Genomic DNA, 16615 nt, shown 5'->3' with positions numbered 1-16615 from the left:
ATTACTAGCGTCAAAAAATTTTTAACGTAAATTTAAATTTGATCTTTAATTATGTAAATTATGTTTTTATTCATTGTAATCTGACTGACTTGTTATTGGGCTACGGCCTGTTAGTTGGTCATTAAACGTGAAAAAATAAAATAAAATAAAAATAAATAAACATGAAAATATTAGTATTGCAAACAGAGCCCATTGAGAAATCAATAATTTTATTTTTAATGGGAATTGAGTGGCTCGGTTTATTCATGCGACTCAATTGATAGCGTGCCACTGAGTTTACTTTGTAAACATTTGTACACATTGATTTGTTTAGCTGTGCTTTATGAAAAATTGCCTATTCGAAATGTGTAAAAAAATTAATGCCATTGCAATAAATGTGTGTGTGAGAAGTGTTTTCCTGAAGTAGCAGCTTAATTAAGTTCGTTTTTTTTAACTTCAATTATTATTCATTTAGAAGTGTTAATTCTCGCTTCGTGGAAGCTGTATGCAAGCGACAATCGTTTTATATACTTTCTTCCATATTTAATTCTTTGAAATATCATCCCATTACATACAAATTCTTCGAACAGTTTATACGACGAGCGATTTAATAAACAGTAATCCTTCATTTATCGTTTCTTTTTTTTTTGCAACTGAAACATTTCGTTTCTGTTGAAAGAAGAAACTGCCTCACTGAAAATATCTTCCTTTACCAATGTAAGACGTTGGGATTTTGCTTTGCGAAAATTACGTTTATATGTAAATTGCATGACTAACATAAATATTTTTCCATATAATAAAATAGACACTCGTATAAATACCGTATTCATGTACTACATAACACACCGTCTGAATATCAAATATTAAAAACATAAACACATAACAATACCATATTCGTCTGTTGAGAAAGCTTTTTTTGGAAGTATACACGTTGAAAATGGAGTAGAATCATTTCATAGGTGGTTGCTCAAAGAAAACGTAACCCACAGTCATGTTCTCCAAAAAGCGAGAGTGGTGTTGAAGATTAATTTAGTGCGTATTATGTGTGATATGACAGAACAATTTTCAACCTGAATTGTATGGTGCATCTGGGCTAAATTTATGATTTTGCACAAATGTGTAAATGCTGTACATTAATCATGAAAACGAAAATTAGAAACTTCGTATAGGACTTGTGTTTATGGAAGAATATAGCTACTTAAACCTTTTCGACTAAGAACGTTACTCTAAGCAAGTTTGTCTACGGTTTGTAGGTCTCTAAATTGGAGGCATAATGTAGATCAAAAATACATTGTCTGGATGTTCTAACCTAATTAATTTATTGTATGGAATACGCGTAAAGAACATTTAAAACTCGATACGGAACTCGGCAGAAAGTGTTTTTGAATGTTTGTGTTTGTGAAGCTTGCCTTCAGCGAGGTCTAAAACCAACTTAAATAAAACTCTCATAAGGGGCAAGCGTATTACCATTTTAACTTCTTAACTATTACTTTAAGAGAAGACTGTCAATGAGGGTGGATCATATTTTCATTTTTTTAGACCTGCCCCAGGTTGTAATTAGGATTGATGAAGAAATCTAAACAACAACCAAAAATCTCAAAATTGATTTTTCCCTTGCCTCCAGGCTGATTTTGATTTTTGGGGTCGTAGCTTGAGGCTGCATATATTGCTGACTGATATCTCTGGTATTTGGGAAAATAATGACTGCTAACTGTAGTTAATATCACAGCTATAAAATATCAGAAGAGCGGTAATAATCTACGTCTTTAGTCAGGCAAGCTCCATCAGTGTTCCCGATCATGACTTAATGACGGAAAAATTAAACTTCCTCTGCGGATAAAATCTAAAAATCATGGTATAAACTACCGTACGAGGTATGTTGGAATAGGTAATCTTATAGAGAATGTAGCACAGATGCACACTTTTGAAGTCAGTCCTTTTGTAGCTGTGAAACACCAAAAGAAACATGTTGGCAACATGACTAAAGGGCGGCGTATCTCCCATATCGCAGAAACTACTGAACCGATTTTGAAAAAACTTTTTTTTTTCGTGAAAGGTGTGAATTTTGAGCATAAAAAAAATGTCAATGAAATCAGCCCTTTTCGTCGTATTCTCTAGAGGCCTTTCAGTTTTTCCAAAATAACTTCTGAGCCGTTTTAATGTCATAATGTGACTTAAATTTTAGCGTTGCAATTCTAAATTATATTAAACGAATATCACACAATTTGTGGCTTGAATAATAACCATCTATCGATCTCTTTCCTTATCGCATTGAGACATTAGTGTATGTAATGCACACATGTTGAACATCTATTGATAATCTGACATTTTCGAAAGCATTTGTTTCATGGCAAATCTTCGGTCGACACGACACAATTAATTTAAATTTATTCGTTAACGTGTTTAGGCGATATTGTTAATTTTTAGTGGATGAATTGTTCCATCAGGCTTTCCTGTACGTCGACAATAATTTACTATTTTCCTAAATCGGCTAAAGATTTTAATTTAACATAAAATGAATCGAAGTCGGGTCGAAACAAATGTTAGCCCGTTGTTACTAATACATTCGAATTGCATGCGACTCTTCTCATTCCTTTGTCAATGATATAAAACAAACCACCGTTGCCATTTTTATCTACTCTCAATTTTAAAACTGGCAAAGTTTGTTTGTTTACATGGACCAGCTGGTCGAACAGCTGAATCAAATTTAAGCACAAATATGAATGCCTTCCACTGTATAGAAAAAGTTTAGCTGGAACGACCTTTTTTTCCGAAACAAAATAACTGAGTTTACGTTCAAATAGAATTGAATGAGAATTTCTAACCGTTGGCCGTAAGTGGAATTCATTAAACTAAACTTTCATTTCAATTGCATTACGTGCATCACGTACTTTTCTATTATTCTGAAAGCATGGAAACCTGAATAAAAACATTTCTACCAAACCAAAAATTATTTTAAAATGTAAATTTCAACTAAATAAAATATTTGCGGGGCTATTGTGAATTTTCAGCAATGGTAAATGCACCTAATTATAGACAAATAATTAAACAGTATGTGATGTCAGTGGTGCTATTATTTTATTATATTAAACAACAGGCATTCGTTCGTTTATTTCAATTTAATAATTCCAATGGAACATTTTGTATTTTGATTTTACCAGTGGCAAAAGGTTCCCATTGATATTTATGGTGTAAATGTGTCTCAATCTGATATATTCCGTCTGTCTAGTCAGGTAAGGGATCAACTTCAGGGCATGAACATTATACATTTGAAACCATTTCCAAAGCGTAATGTTAGCACCAACAATATTCTACACACAAATACCTACAAACACATCATCCAATGAATGCATAAAACATGTATAAATTGTTCAACCCGAAACGAGACATTTGTCTAAGCGCCACGCCACTTTTATGAAAAAGAAATCCAGCTTTACGAGTAAAAATGGATTTAATTATTATTTATGGAGTTCGTAAAGTTTTTGTAAAATTTCAGCAACGAGACTTTAGTTAATTTAAATAATGTATGGGGGGATGTAGTAAGAAAAAATCTTTCCCAGCTATTATGCACAAGCAAATATATGGTAAAATATATAAGCAACATTAATAATATATTTATACATAGGGTTCGTATACCAACACATGTTTGTTAAATAGAAGGTGAAGAACATCAGTATTTATTATCTGAAGAAAGCTGTACAACATCACGTAATTACGGTTATTGGAGATGGTATTATAATGTACATGTGGGAAATTTGAATAATTTAAAAGGGGATTGCTGAACCGTACGTTACGTTCAAATCAAGAAATGCTTTTGATGTTTCGAAAATTCAATTAATCAAAATATATTTTCTCCTCTTCAAAAATGTAAAATGTTTTTTTCACATTGGTTTGAAGATATTAAGCTGGTTGATTCACCTAAATAATGATCTATTATGTTAACCGACATATTCACATTCACAATCCTTTGAAGTTGTAAACTAACTTCTTCATCTTCATAGCAATCTATTACTCACAAATCATTGAAAATGATACGGAATTCAATTTATCCGGGATTTTAATAGTGCGCAGTTTGAAAGCGCATTATTCTCCATTTCGCCAACTCTACAGCGAATGTGTGATGCGTTCAAAGCAGACCGAGACCATTCATTGTACAAACACAAAATTAATTTTCTGATTCTCGCAAGTTCTCGTTAATTAAAAAGTTAGTCTGGGTGTTTTTCCACTTTAATTGCATCTAAAAGCCGGAAACTGAAATAGTACTCTGGTGAATTGCATGTTTTTAACCTTGTCTCGGTATGATGTAGTAAGTGAACTGAATTAATGACACTTTACTCAATGCAAAGTAAAGTAATAGTTATTTATGTAATAAGAATCGTATGCTGGGATATTATCGTATACTAGATGTCAGATTGTTAATCCGAGGCGAAGCATACGATTCGTGTTGCATACAATGTTAAGCAACGAAGAAAATCGAATAAATACCGAAGATATTCGTAGTATGACGTCAGTTATATATAGCTTTTATCGCACTAATGCGATTATAGCTATTTTGCTAACATGTGCCTAAATGGAAATTTTGCGCAATAGATATGAAGATTGTCAACCCGAGGCGAAGCCGCAGTTGACAACACATCGTATGCGCAAAATTCCAGTTTAGGCATAAGTTAGCAACAAGATTTTACGTACAGTAGTGGGATCTTCATTTTACCAAACGTCTCTTTTGCGCATTAGTGCAAATATCATCACTGTATTGCATAAAAAGATGTTTAGATGTGAGTACCGGATTTGTCGAATACTTTATGAAATTTTCGTGCACATATTTCTACATCTCATAGTTTATCGTACAGCTAAACTTTTTTTTTTAAGATAAATTGGTTTAACGTTCTTTTAAAGAGCATTTTCTGACTGAGCTTTCATATTTCCACACTAAAATGTGCTAATGATTAGAATATTTGAATTTCAAAAGCATACACGCTCAGCAGCACTATCAAAATGATGAAACAAATTAATTAAAATTTTAGCTTTGACATTATTATGCAACTTGAAGTATACAAACAGAAACACCAAGTGCAACTAGAGCTTTTATAACTCAATTTGTTTAATAAATAAATTAAATTCCAAGCTACTCTTGTGAACACATCTCTGCTAGAATAAATGCAAAGCAAACACAAAAGTAAATTGAATACATCGAAAATAGCAAACATCTCAAACGAGATTGTTATCAAATATCTCGAATTTTGATAGAATTTTGCTTCTCTTTTGCTTTCAGATAATTTCAATCAACCAAACCATTCGATAACAACAACAAAAAAATCACCGTGAATTCGATAGCCTGAACAATCAGACGGCAAATTATGCCGTCAATTTGCAACCCTGGAGCGTTTTATGCGCTCTTCGGGTTACTCGGATTAATGGATTATGCGATGGTGATGGGACAACAGAATCCAGTTCAAACGTGTCCACCAATGTCTGAGATATCGCCGTGTGCGTGTAATGTAAAGAAAAATGGATTGGACATTTTGTGCGAAGCAACCGATGTCACTCACATCAATCGAGCCATGGGTACACTGAAGGGCAAAAATCCAATTATATTTTATTTGAAACTGAGACACAGCAATTTGCCGAAACTCCAAGGATTCGTCTTTTTGGCATTAGACATCCGGCATTTGACCATTCACAACAGCAGCTTAGCGGTTATTGAAGAGACAGCTTTAAGCTCATTAGGTACGTTTTTATAGGCCTTTTATGTATTATACGATTCTGAATAGAGATATTGTGACTGGAGATTTCCGCACTAAAATTAAATGGAATTAAGAATATTGCAGAACGTGACAAACTCCATGATAATTATAATATTTTCATCAGATCTCTGCTCGCTCATAAAATACAATAATCCTTACAACTCATTGTCTGCTATTTTAATGTGACATTCCAACAGCTAAGCGAACGAAAATAGCACCGTCGACTTTTTAGGTGATTAAAGAAAGCTTTATATGAACGTGCCCCCATAAAAACAATTCTTGCATTTTAATGATCCGCTCCCCCGTACTTGTTCCTTGAACAATGAACTTTTCCACATAAACAGCCTGCGGCCTTTTCTCGTTCCACTTAAATGTAGCTTTTGTGATAGTATCGCATTAACTGAAGAATTATGTTAAGCCATGAAGTGTATTCAACAAATAATGGGTCCGATATACAGAGAAGATATAATGCAAAGCTGTTTTATCGTCGATTTATTTTCGTACATTTATCAAATATTTGAACTTGAAACATTTTTTTTTGGCAATAACTCACACATAAGATCCATTCAATGGTTCTGGTGTAGAGTCGAAGAAACGGGGAAAAAACGTTTTTTTTTTTCAAATCTTCAAATTTTCCTCTCTTTTTTATTTATCAGTATAATGTTATGGATGTTAAACATAAACAACCCATTTCATGATATTATATACGAGCCTTTACGTTCGATTGCCTTTTTCCTAATGCTTGCATATACCATAAAACAAAATGATGTAAATGCAAATTCGAAAATTGATTTCTAATTTTCAACTCTTAAGGGAGTTGACATTGTATTTTGGTACCATACACCAGTGATATAATGCAATTGCTTACATTTTTCATAGAACTGGGGGACCGTTCATAAATGACGTCAGATTTATTTCCGTTATTTTAACCTTATATGGACGGATAGTGTATCAGCAGGAGAAGAATTACGGCTGTCATTCTCTACCGGCTCTCTTTCTCAACTCAATTACAGTCAACTGTTAAAATGTCAAACATTTTAGTGCCTTTGGTAGAGAAAAACACTGTGAATGTGAAGAAAGTAGGACATTTGCAATGCTTTTCTCTATGAAAGACACTAAAATGTTCGACATTTTAACGGTTGACTGCGATAGAGTTAAGAAAGAGAACCGGTAGAGAATGACAGCCGTAATTCCTCTCCAGATTATAGCTGAATCTAGTACTTTCTTTGAATAAAACGTCGTCTTAGGCTTGACCAACCCCACAACATTATTTATTTTCGTCGTCGATAACAGATCCTTATCTAAAACGATTTCCAGTTTTGCTTTTTTTATTTTAAATTTTAGATAGACTGAAAGTTGAAATTATTTCTTTGCCAAAATGTCACTTTCACCATTCAGGAATGTACGGCAGTTCATCTTAATTACGGAGATTCTTTTCCTTTTTTAAATTAGCAATATTCACGAAATGCTTTTTAATGCCTGCTTGACTTTTTACAAGAGCACATAATTGGTTCATTGTGTACGCCCGGCGACACGTTATGAAAAGGAAAAGTTTCTCCATTGCACAACAAAAGAACGAATGAAGAAAAAAACGAAATTTAAAATAAAATATTGCTTCATTTGGCTCTTCTCTTTTTTTTTCGTTATTAAACATTTTCTCCTTTCCACTTTTCTTGTTACAGGCGAGGAACTAACTCAATTAGATGTTTCACAAAATCAATTACAAAATGTCCCTTCGCTCGCTATAAAAAACCTTCATCATTTGTTAATTTTAAATTTAAACCATAACCGAATCTCACAAATACACAACAAAGCGTTCGAGGGACTCGACACGTTGGAAATACTAACACTATACGAGAATAAAATCAACGTCGTCGAAGCGGAAGCTTTCCGTGGCTTAGAAAAGTAAGTGCAAATCATTTAATGATAAACAACACTTGTATCACATTAGTTAGGTCGTTTCGGTTTTCATGAGTGCGTTCGTTGTGATGGGTGTGTGATTGAGTTCGTTTTGAATGGTTTGTACTTGTATGGTTGATGCTTTTAAGAAAGAGATTAACATTAGGTTAGTATTAATGTTGATGCGTGACCTAACCACCATCATAAATTTCTTTTATAAAGGAAATTGAAGAGATTGAATCTCGGAGGAAACGAACTAACATCTGTGCCGCAAAAGTCATTAGCTATATTGGATATGTTGAAGAAACTAGAGATACAAGAAAATAAAATCAAGGTAATTCGTGAGGGTGATTTTGAAGGTAATACATTTTTTGAAATGGTTAGCGTAGCAGTTCAACGGTAACTGATGTGTTTTAATTGAAAGGAATGAAGAATCTGGATTCACTTATTTTGGCGCATAATCAATTAACGTCAGTTCCTGCCAACGTTTTTCGCCATTTAACGCTTCTCAGCTCACTAGAATTGGAAGGAAATAATATAGCATATGTGGATAAGGATGCATTTGCTGGATTAGAAGGTAAGCATTTGACCATTTTAAGTCATTGTATCATACAACTGTCGAATGAGAATGAAAACCTATTTTGATCTCACGAATCTCATTAAAAAAGCTCAACAGAAATTATCGTCAATAGTTCTGTTAACTGGAAAAACATCGATTTATGTAGCCTAAAAGTAGCCCATTCAATGCCGAGTAATGCGTTTCAGATATGAGAGATATACTTTGTATTCTTTACAAAGAAAGTTATGTTACAGCATAGTGACACTGCTTTCTGCTGTTTTCGATGTGATATCAAACATTTTGAAGTGAGGTAAAAGACATTGCGAAACGCAAAACACACACGCTATTCGTTATGCGTAGCGTATGAAAATATTTTTGTTTGGCGGAATAGAAAATTATTTTTTCAATTTTAATTTTCCGAATTTTTTCAAATTTGAATTTATTTCATGTCTAACGAAATTCGCCCTAAATGTTCAATCAAATAAAAGGAAAATATTGGAAATACATTGGATATTGAATTCGATTAGACACATTAAGTGTCTCGTAAAATTTATGCTGAATGTAAATCGTAAATTTTCTCTCCTGTTCAAGATTTTATTCAAATTAATTTATTCGAATTGCGTCGAAGACCATCTAATGTTCAAGCACTTGCTTTGACTCATTAAAATAAAAAGTCACATTTGTTCTCGGCTTCGACTCAGATCAACAATCTATGTAAATTACTATTTTTTTAAGTCTCGCCTGATCACGGTCCGATACGGTGTGGGCTATTTCATCATTGATAAAATAAGGTTATCTACGATGGGAATGGAAGATTTTATCTCGAATCCAAGTAGCGTATTTTAAATGAGTTGAATTAATACTTGTTACATGCCAAGCTCTTTTTAATAAGTAATATCAAGCGAAAACCTAAATTCCCGAAAATCATGAGCACGTGTACATCGGCAGAGCATGAAAAAAAAACTGTCGAACTTGTAAAATAAAAAGAATTTCATAAATCTGTGACCTAATGACTCGAATATAAAATTCCCAAAATGGTTTCCGCGTACAAACTTAATCCATAAAATTTAGAACAAACAAACAAACAATAATTCATTTCGACAGGAGAAAAAGTTTTTTTTTTTCATTTTACAGAGCCTTTAGCTGTAAATAATAGGGCAACTCCCTGCGGATATACGAATCCCGATTGGAAAATGAAAAATTATTGTTCACCAACTCGAAGTTAAAATATTGAAGCAGTCGATCTTTCTGCAAAGTATACCCTCTCTATATAATACACATGATTATAGCATAAACTTTGAAACATTTATATCACCCGTTTAAGTCGTTATAAATTACTATCACGTACACGAAGCGGTTGCATTTCTTTAATTACTTTTAATTTAATTGCCAAAAGGAAGACTTTAATGTTCATTTAGGTATTGTAGTACATGAACTGTTTAATGTCGTTTCCGTACACTTTAGTGCCTGTATTATATCATGTGCTCAGTGTTCGCAATATTGTTGTAAGTTCTTCGACGGCAATTTGCTTTCGATTAGACTAAATAATAAAGTAAAGTAATGACAGCAATTATCTGACAAAAACATAAAATGAAATGGGTTTTTTTTTGTGTCCACTTTTGTTGAATGCGAAACTTTTTTGTTTCTGACTACAAACAGAGAGAAAATGTAAAAAATTATCCGCCGGGGAAAAAGGCAAATGTTCGTAATATATTTTCTATTATCATTAAAAAGGTTTGGATGTGGGCGGCCCTTTTCAAAGTGACATTCAATGCCGTTTATTATGTCCAGCAAAAAAAAATATAATTGACACATTTTGCTACGCTCGGTATACCTGAGTTCCAACACCTGGACCTGGAGTCTACTGAATCATACTTTTGCCATATTATCAGGGGACGATTACCAGCTCTACAACTTTATTTACACTGAATGAGATTAACATGCTTGGATTGTTCTTCAACTCACCGTAGATCTAAGGCTCGCTACTGTAGTAGTGTTGTTTCAACTCTTTGGAAAGGGACCGAAAATGAGCTTTTGAATTTAATCAGACTTAAATGAATTTTATTTACATTTCCTTAATTACTTCAAGCAACATTTCCATTTTTTCCCATTTCAGTTAAGTTTGTCTCAACAAAATTAAATATTTTCCGTCTTTTTATTATCGTCCAGAGACTTAAAGTTGCTATAGTTGTGTAATGAAGTCAAATAACCATTAAAACTGGTAGATGTTCTTACATACTCTGGAACTGAACTGCTTATTATGGAATTGAATTTATTTCAAATAGTCTGCATGCAGTCTGGATTTCTTTTGTATAAACACTTTTTTCCACTGAAAATTGTTGAAGAAAATATTTTTTATTTGCATTCTTTATGACTTCATTGCCATATCTCTTATTCATGGGATTTTTTTTGTAACGAAATAGTAGAATGGAAATTTTCAAAAAGAATAAATTTTAAGTTGAACAACATAACAATGCAACTCTTCTATTCTCTGCTATTTCTTTATTATTTTCCCGATGCTATTTTCTTCATGAAAACTGAATAGTATTCCGGTTTTCATTCATTTTAATTTTTAGTTTCATTTCTAGAATTTACATTTTCATATCAGTAGACTTTGTTAGATAATATGAGATTTCCATAACATCTAACAAACTAACAAAGTAAAGGAACTGCATTAAATTGACCTAATTAATCTCATCCATCAAAAGGCATCATTTAATACGTACTCTCGTTTGTCTAAAGTGCTTTAATTAATGAACTTAAATCAATGCACATTTCAAATGCTATGGATTGATGAGGGAGACATTGCACCCATTATTCTTTTCTGTATTCCATTTGCATTTACTGAGCATTATTGTGTTGTTCATTGATTCAAAGAGATGTGATATGGAAGGGTAAAATGTATTCCGGAAAATCATCTCGATCGTGTCATCCGTTGGAATGAATTATTTCAAATTAAGGGTAATAACTCTTGGATCAACGCACTTCAAGCATGAGTGGTACTCTAAATAGGGTACTGAAACTTGATAGTGTGTCACACAACTGTAAAACACTGTAAAACAACATTTCTTGGCAGGCTGTCGACTATGATCACTTTTGCTTGATGTGCGTTGCTTGGATGCATTGTTATCGTGAACGAAGCGGAACAGTAGTTTTGATTGTTCCACTATTATAACATCAATTTACTGTCGTTGAACGCATATACAGAACGTATACAGAATAAAGAATCTTCAAAAAAAGCTTCAAAAAAGCTCTCGAGAATACTTTGAATTTCATTTATTTGTAGGAAATCTTCGCTGATCTAAATTTTTGTTTGTGATTCACCAATTAAGTTAGGACCTAATATCAGACTACTAATTCAAACATCTTCAGTGGATCCCTATTACCATTTCCTTAATTTATGTTTTTAGAAAATCTTCAATACCTACGCCTGGGCGACAACAATCTTCACCAGATATCGAGCGATGCTCTACGACCACTGCACCGTCTTCGCCATTTAGATCTCCGATCAAATAACATCAGTGTCATACCAGAAGACGCATTTGTCGGCTATGGAGATTCGATAACATTCTTAAATTTACAAAAGAATGAGTAAGTTGGCTGTCTCGATTTGATTGATTTGCATCATATTACTCACACACACATTTTCCATTCAACAGTATCAAAATGCTGCCGGCAATGGCATTCGAAAATCTGAATTCGCTGGAGACGTTGAACATCCAAAACAACAAATTAACTCGAATACCTGAAGAAGTAATGGAACCGATAATGGATACATTACGAGTGGTCGACATTATGGGTAAATGGAATTAAATTTTCTATTTATACATCACATTCGAATTTTCTCTTGATTGGATCGATTGGATCAGATTAGAACATGATATCCGGAGTGTGTTCATTTAATTTATACACCACTCTCTGCCACCCAATGATAATGACAAATCGTGATGTTAATAGTTAATATAATCGATATTTATGGTGTTAATGCAAACACAGAATCGAAATCGTTTAATTGCTATTTGTATTGGCTGAGGATTAATCAATAGAAATGACTTAATATGCACGTATATCGCTGTGCTATGAAACCGTGAAACGGTAATAGATACGATTTGGAGATGACAATCAAATCAGTAAATCAAATAAAAACTTAACAACAGCGACACACCCACCACTCACAATAGTAATCCACGGTGGGGTTGAACAAAACTTAAATAGAGTCGCGACACCACCTCTGATTTTTTTTATATTCTTATTGAGGGACTCGAGTACTATAAGGAACCACATTCAGTTCGCAAAATTTTCCAGCCTTTTCGGAGAACCAACACTCATGGCCGTGCGGGACCGACGAGTCAATTTGAATACAGATTGTTTTCGCAACGGATAGAGGGACTAATTCTAACCTAATTTGTATTGAAATGGCTCCCCTCGACAACTTGACCACGTAGCTACAGCCAGCTAAAGTCGAAAATTCGGCATCTTTGAATGGTGATATGTCCAGGACGAAGAAAGTTTGAAACTCTTTGAATGGCGATATTGGTAGAGGATTCCATGCTTTATTAAACGTCGAGAATGGATTTTACAAAATTTTACTGAATTGTACAATATTTGAAATGTTTTATTTTCACCATCCTCGGTGAAACTAGAACTCATCTACAATACACAGGTTGACCCTGTCTGCAACAAAACAATAATGCCTGATCAGCCTGCAGTCTAAGCTTTACAACGATACCACACTCGCCATACCAACCTCACAACAAGTATCTGTTACGACATTTTGTTTGCAGCAAGGTCACTCTACGATGAAATTTTCAATTTACTATCTATCTTCAAGTGCCCGTTCCTTTAGAATGAGTGGAATTGTTATGCACTCTTCATAACAAAGTGGTTTAAGTTATTTGAAGCAATTCTTACATTAATTACGTGTATCTGGAGTCAGTTAAAGCTGATTTCCACATATTTTTAGTGTAAATTTCCTCTAATGGCTAGCGAAATCAGCTTTAACCGACTCCAGATACACGTAATTAATGTAAGAATTGCTGCAGATAACTTATACCACCTATTTATGAAGAATGCATAACAATTCCACTCATCCTAAAGGAACGGGCACTTGGAGATATATAATTAATTGAAAATTTTGTCGTAGAGTGACCTTGCTTTAAACAAAATGTCGTAACATATACTTGTTGTGAGACTGATATGGCGAGTGTGTTATCGTTGTAAAGCTTAGACTGCAGGCTGATCAGGCATTATTGTTTTGTTGCAGATGAGTCCTAGTTTCGCCGAGGATGGTGAAAATTAAATTTTTAAAATATTGTGCAATTCAGACAAATTTTGTAAAATCCATTCTCGACGTTTAATGAAGCATGAAATCCTCTACCAATATCGCCATTCAAAGAGTTTCAAACTTTCTTCGTCTTGGACATATCACCATTCAAAGATACCGAATTTTCGACTTTAGCTGGCTGTAGCTACGTCGTCAAGTTGTCGAGGGGAGCCATTTCAATACGAATTAGCTTAGAATTAGTCCCTCTATCCGTTGCGATAACAATCTGTATTCAAATTGACTCGTCGGTCCCGCACGGACATGAGTGCCGGTTCTGCGAAACGGCTGGAAAATTTTGCGAACTGAATGTGGTTCCTTATAGTACTCTGTACTCGAGTCCCTCAATAAGAATATAAAAAAAAATCAGAGGTGGTGTCGCGACTCTATTTAAGTTTTGTTCAACCGCACCGTGAATCTAGACCGAAAAGGCTATTCACACAGAGCACGATTAGTCTTTATTTGACTAATCGGACAAAGTGGGAAAGACTAATTATGGCGCTGTGTGAGAATAGTCTTCATTTCACTATTCGCAATTTTTGACTAGACTGGCAAGCGTATCATGCAAATGAAGCTAGCATTGAGTAAAATCATTAAAATAACCGTAATGTTTCGTATTATGTTTCGACATAATCACCCTCTTCTGCAAACTTTGTAAACGAAGCATCACTTTCTCCTCAAAACACTTTGTAAACGGAGTCATATAAAGACCAATCGCACATGTGCGATTCTAGACATATTTGAGGTATTGAACATCACATTTTCTCTTCACATTAGATAATCCCCTCATCTGCTCCTGTGAATTGATATGGTTTCCAAATCTGTTGCAAGATTTGAAAAATCGAGACGACGAAATGACTCAAAAGAAACGGCCCATGTGTACCATGCCCAACGAGCATCGAGAATATTTTGTCCAGAATATGCCGCTGGAACGGATGAATTGTATCGGGAAAAATCTTGGACGAGCTGGACTTAGTGGCGGTGGTCAAATTGTGATCATAAATGTATTTTTAAGTGTTTCGATGATTGGAGCTTTGTTAGTTTTTTAATGAATTCGGATTATTTTTTTGTGTGTGGAAATTATCGTTTTTTTTACTTTTGTTTCGGTTGTTTATAGTCATATGGAAAAAAGAAACTTGACGGGAGGATCTGTTTGTCATAGTGTCAATGACAAATGGGAATTCTGGAGATACATACAACATGTTGCGTATGACCCATGGTAGCTTAAGTTAATTTTTACTTTTTGTAAAACTTTTTTTTTTGCATCAATCAAACCTTAGAATAATTTTTATCGAATTACAATTATATCTTAAGGTATCAGAAAATACTTTCGTTGCATTACGTTCGTACAAAATGAGTTTAGAAGAAAAAATATTTAAAATTAATTTATTGCAAACCAGCAAAAAATCACAAGCATTTTACACTTCATAACATTTTTGAAACAATTTTGAAATAACAAAATTTATTATAAAAATAAGAATAAAAATGAACAACTGGAAAAACAAAACGTGAATAGCAATCATATCGCAACATTTTACATAACTAAATGAACCACCCACCCGAACAATTTATTTTTGAACAAAAACAAAACAATCGAGGTGGTACCATTTCACTCTTACAAGCCTCAATGGAAAATCCAATTACGATCATCACGTTTCAGCAGGGATGGAAGTCTAGTCGTGTGGGTAGATGAACAATCGACTGCGTTTTATTGTTAGAAATTATTTTCAATAAGAAAAATGCATCTTCGTCATCGTTTCAATTATCATAGAAGTTCTAGCCGCAATGAAAAAAGGCGGGTCCACACGTTTCATCGAGTAAAAAAAAATCTGTGGATATGTCTAAGTCCGAGCTCTTCAATTTATTACGGCTTGCCGCAATGAATTGCCAAGTTAATTTGAAAATGTTAAAATTTTAAGGGGTTCCTAGTCTTCAGCTTTGATACAAACCAAACTCTATGGCGCCATCTCGTTTCGTTCGAATGAAACGCTTATGATTATTCTTAATATCATTGATGTTATCCTTAAGGACAATAGAAATGCGAACGTTGCAGTCGGCCACAATATTGTTAATACAAAATGTCCTTTGTGTTAGAAAAATTGTGTTTTTAATTAATTTCATTAAAACAAAACCTGATTTTTATGAAGTGAGACCAAAGCTCCATTATAAATAGCGCATTGATTGGTTTAAACTGTCGAGGTCACTGTTGTTGCATTAACATAAAGTGTACCTATCGTGCAACAGTAAATTAAATATGAAAGGGCATTGTCGAAATCTAGTAATTTACTAAATGTGAAAACACCAGTTTTGATAGATAGTTAACGTTTGTGTACATAGCCATTTTTTCTTCATTTTTTGGTACTGTGTCTAGAGGCTCGTTGCCTCTTCACTAAATCGACAAAGATAAAAAAAATACAAATTTAGACATTTTGAACAGAATACAAATACCAATAATGCTCTACTCTTATTCCAGTTCCATTAATAGTGCACCACCTAATTGAGTATGCATATTTTCACGTTAATTATTTCTCTACAAACGAGCAATAAAAAACATTTCGTATCGTCAGCAAAACTTCTCGTTATTATTAATACAGTACAGTAAACTGTTTGCTGTTGATTAAAACAATGAGGAATTATTCATTTCCAGGGGCATTTAAAATGCATCGATTAATATTTAATGAATGGAAAAGTTGTATTTATAACTGACGTGTAGACTGACGCTGGACTGTATGTTTTATGTGTGAAAAATTATGTTCACATTTGTCTAATTAAATTGTATTTGCGATGCGTGCTTCTTGGTCATCGTGTCATGGTGATTGACCGTCGAATAGACGAAGTATGACAGAAGTAATAATTCCATTACTTATTTGAGAACATTTTTCTTCTCGACAATTCCTGATTTTGTCTCCATTTTCATGAATTTCGAAATCGAGAAAATCCAGGAAATTCGAAAAAAACAATTTCAGTTTTCTAAATTTCAAAGAAAGTTTTCTTGACTTTCCGAAATTTTCTTATTTTTTGTAAAAAAATTTCTTCTACTCGATTTTCTCGAAAAATCAGCAGACGTTGATCGATTCTCTTTAATTAATTTTTGCTATAAAAATTTATTATTCC

The 16615-nt window shown here is 33.6% G+C and overlaps 1 protein-coding gene and 1 long non-coding RNA gene across 9 annotated transcripts in view; both read left to right on the top strand.

The window, feature by feature from the left end:
* Window positions 1-15553, top strand: part of LOC119081435 (protein artichoke) — a 50546-nt gene extending 34993 nt beyond the window's left edge. For all 8 annotated transcript variants that reach the window (XM_037190365.1, XM_037190364.1, XM_037190363.1 and 5 more), the window contains 7 exons: window positions 5252-5706; window positions 7406-7628; window positions 7845-7981; window positions 8047-8199; window positions 11592-11772; window positions 11841-11980; window positions 14279-15553. In XM_037190365.1, the coding sequence (XP_037046260.1) occupies window positions 5337-5706; window positions 7406-7628; window positions 7845-7981; window positions 8047-8199; window positions 11592-11772; window positions 11841-11980; window positions 14279-14550 (1476 nt within the window). In that variant the 5' untranslated portion in view covers window positions 5252-5336 and the 3' untranslated portion in view covers window positions 14551-15553. The remainder of the gene's footprint in view (window positions 1-5251; window positions 5707-7405; window positions 7629-7844; window positions 7982-8046; window positions 8200-11591; window positions 11773-11840; window positions 11981-14278) is intronic.
* LOC119081525 overlaps window positions 1-16615 on the top strand; it is a 298236-nt gene that overhangs the window by 240906 nt on the left and 40715 nt on the right. The window lies entirely within an intron of this gene.

The sequence above is a fragment of the Bradysia coprophila genome, unplaced genomic scaffold (genome assembly GCF_014529535.1).
Source record: "Bradysia coprophila strain Holo2 unplaced genomic scaffold, BU_Bcop_v1 contig_358, whole genome shotgun sequence".
In the NCBI taxonomy this organism is placed as follows: Eukaryota; Metazoa; Arthropoda; class Insecta; order Diptera; family Sciaridae; genus Bradysia; species Bradysia coprophila.
Note: the sequence above shows the minus strand (reverse complement) of the source record. Positions and strands in the feature narration are given on the sequence as shown.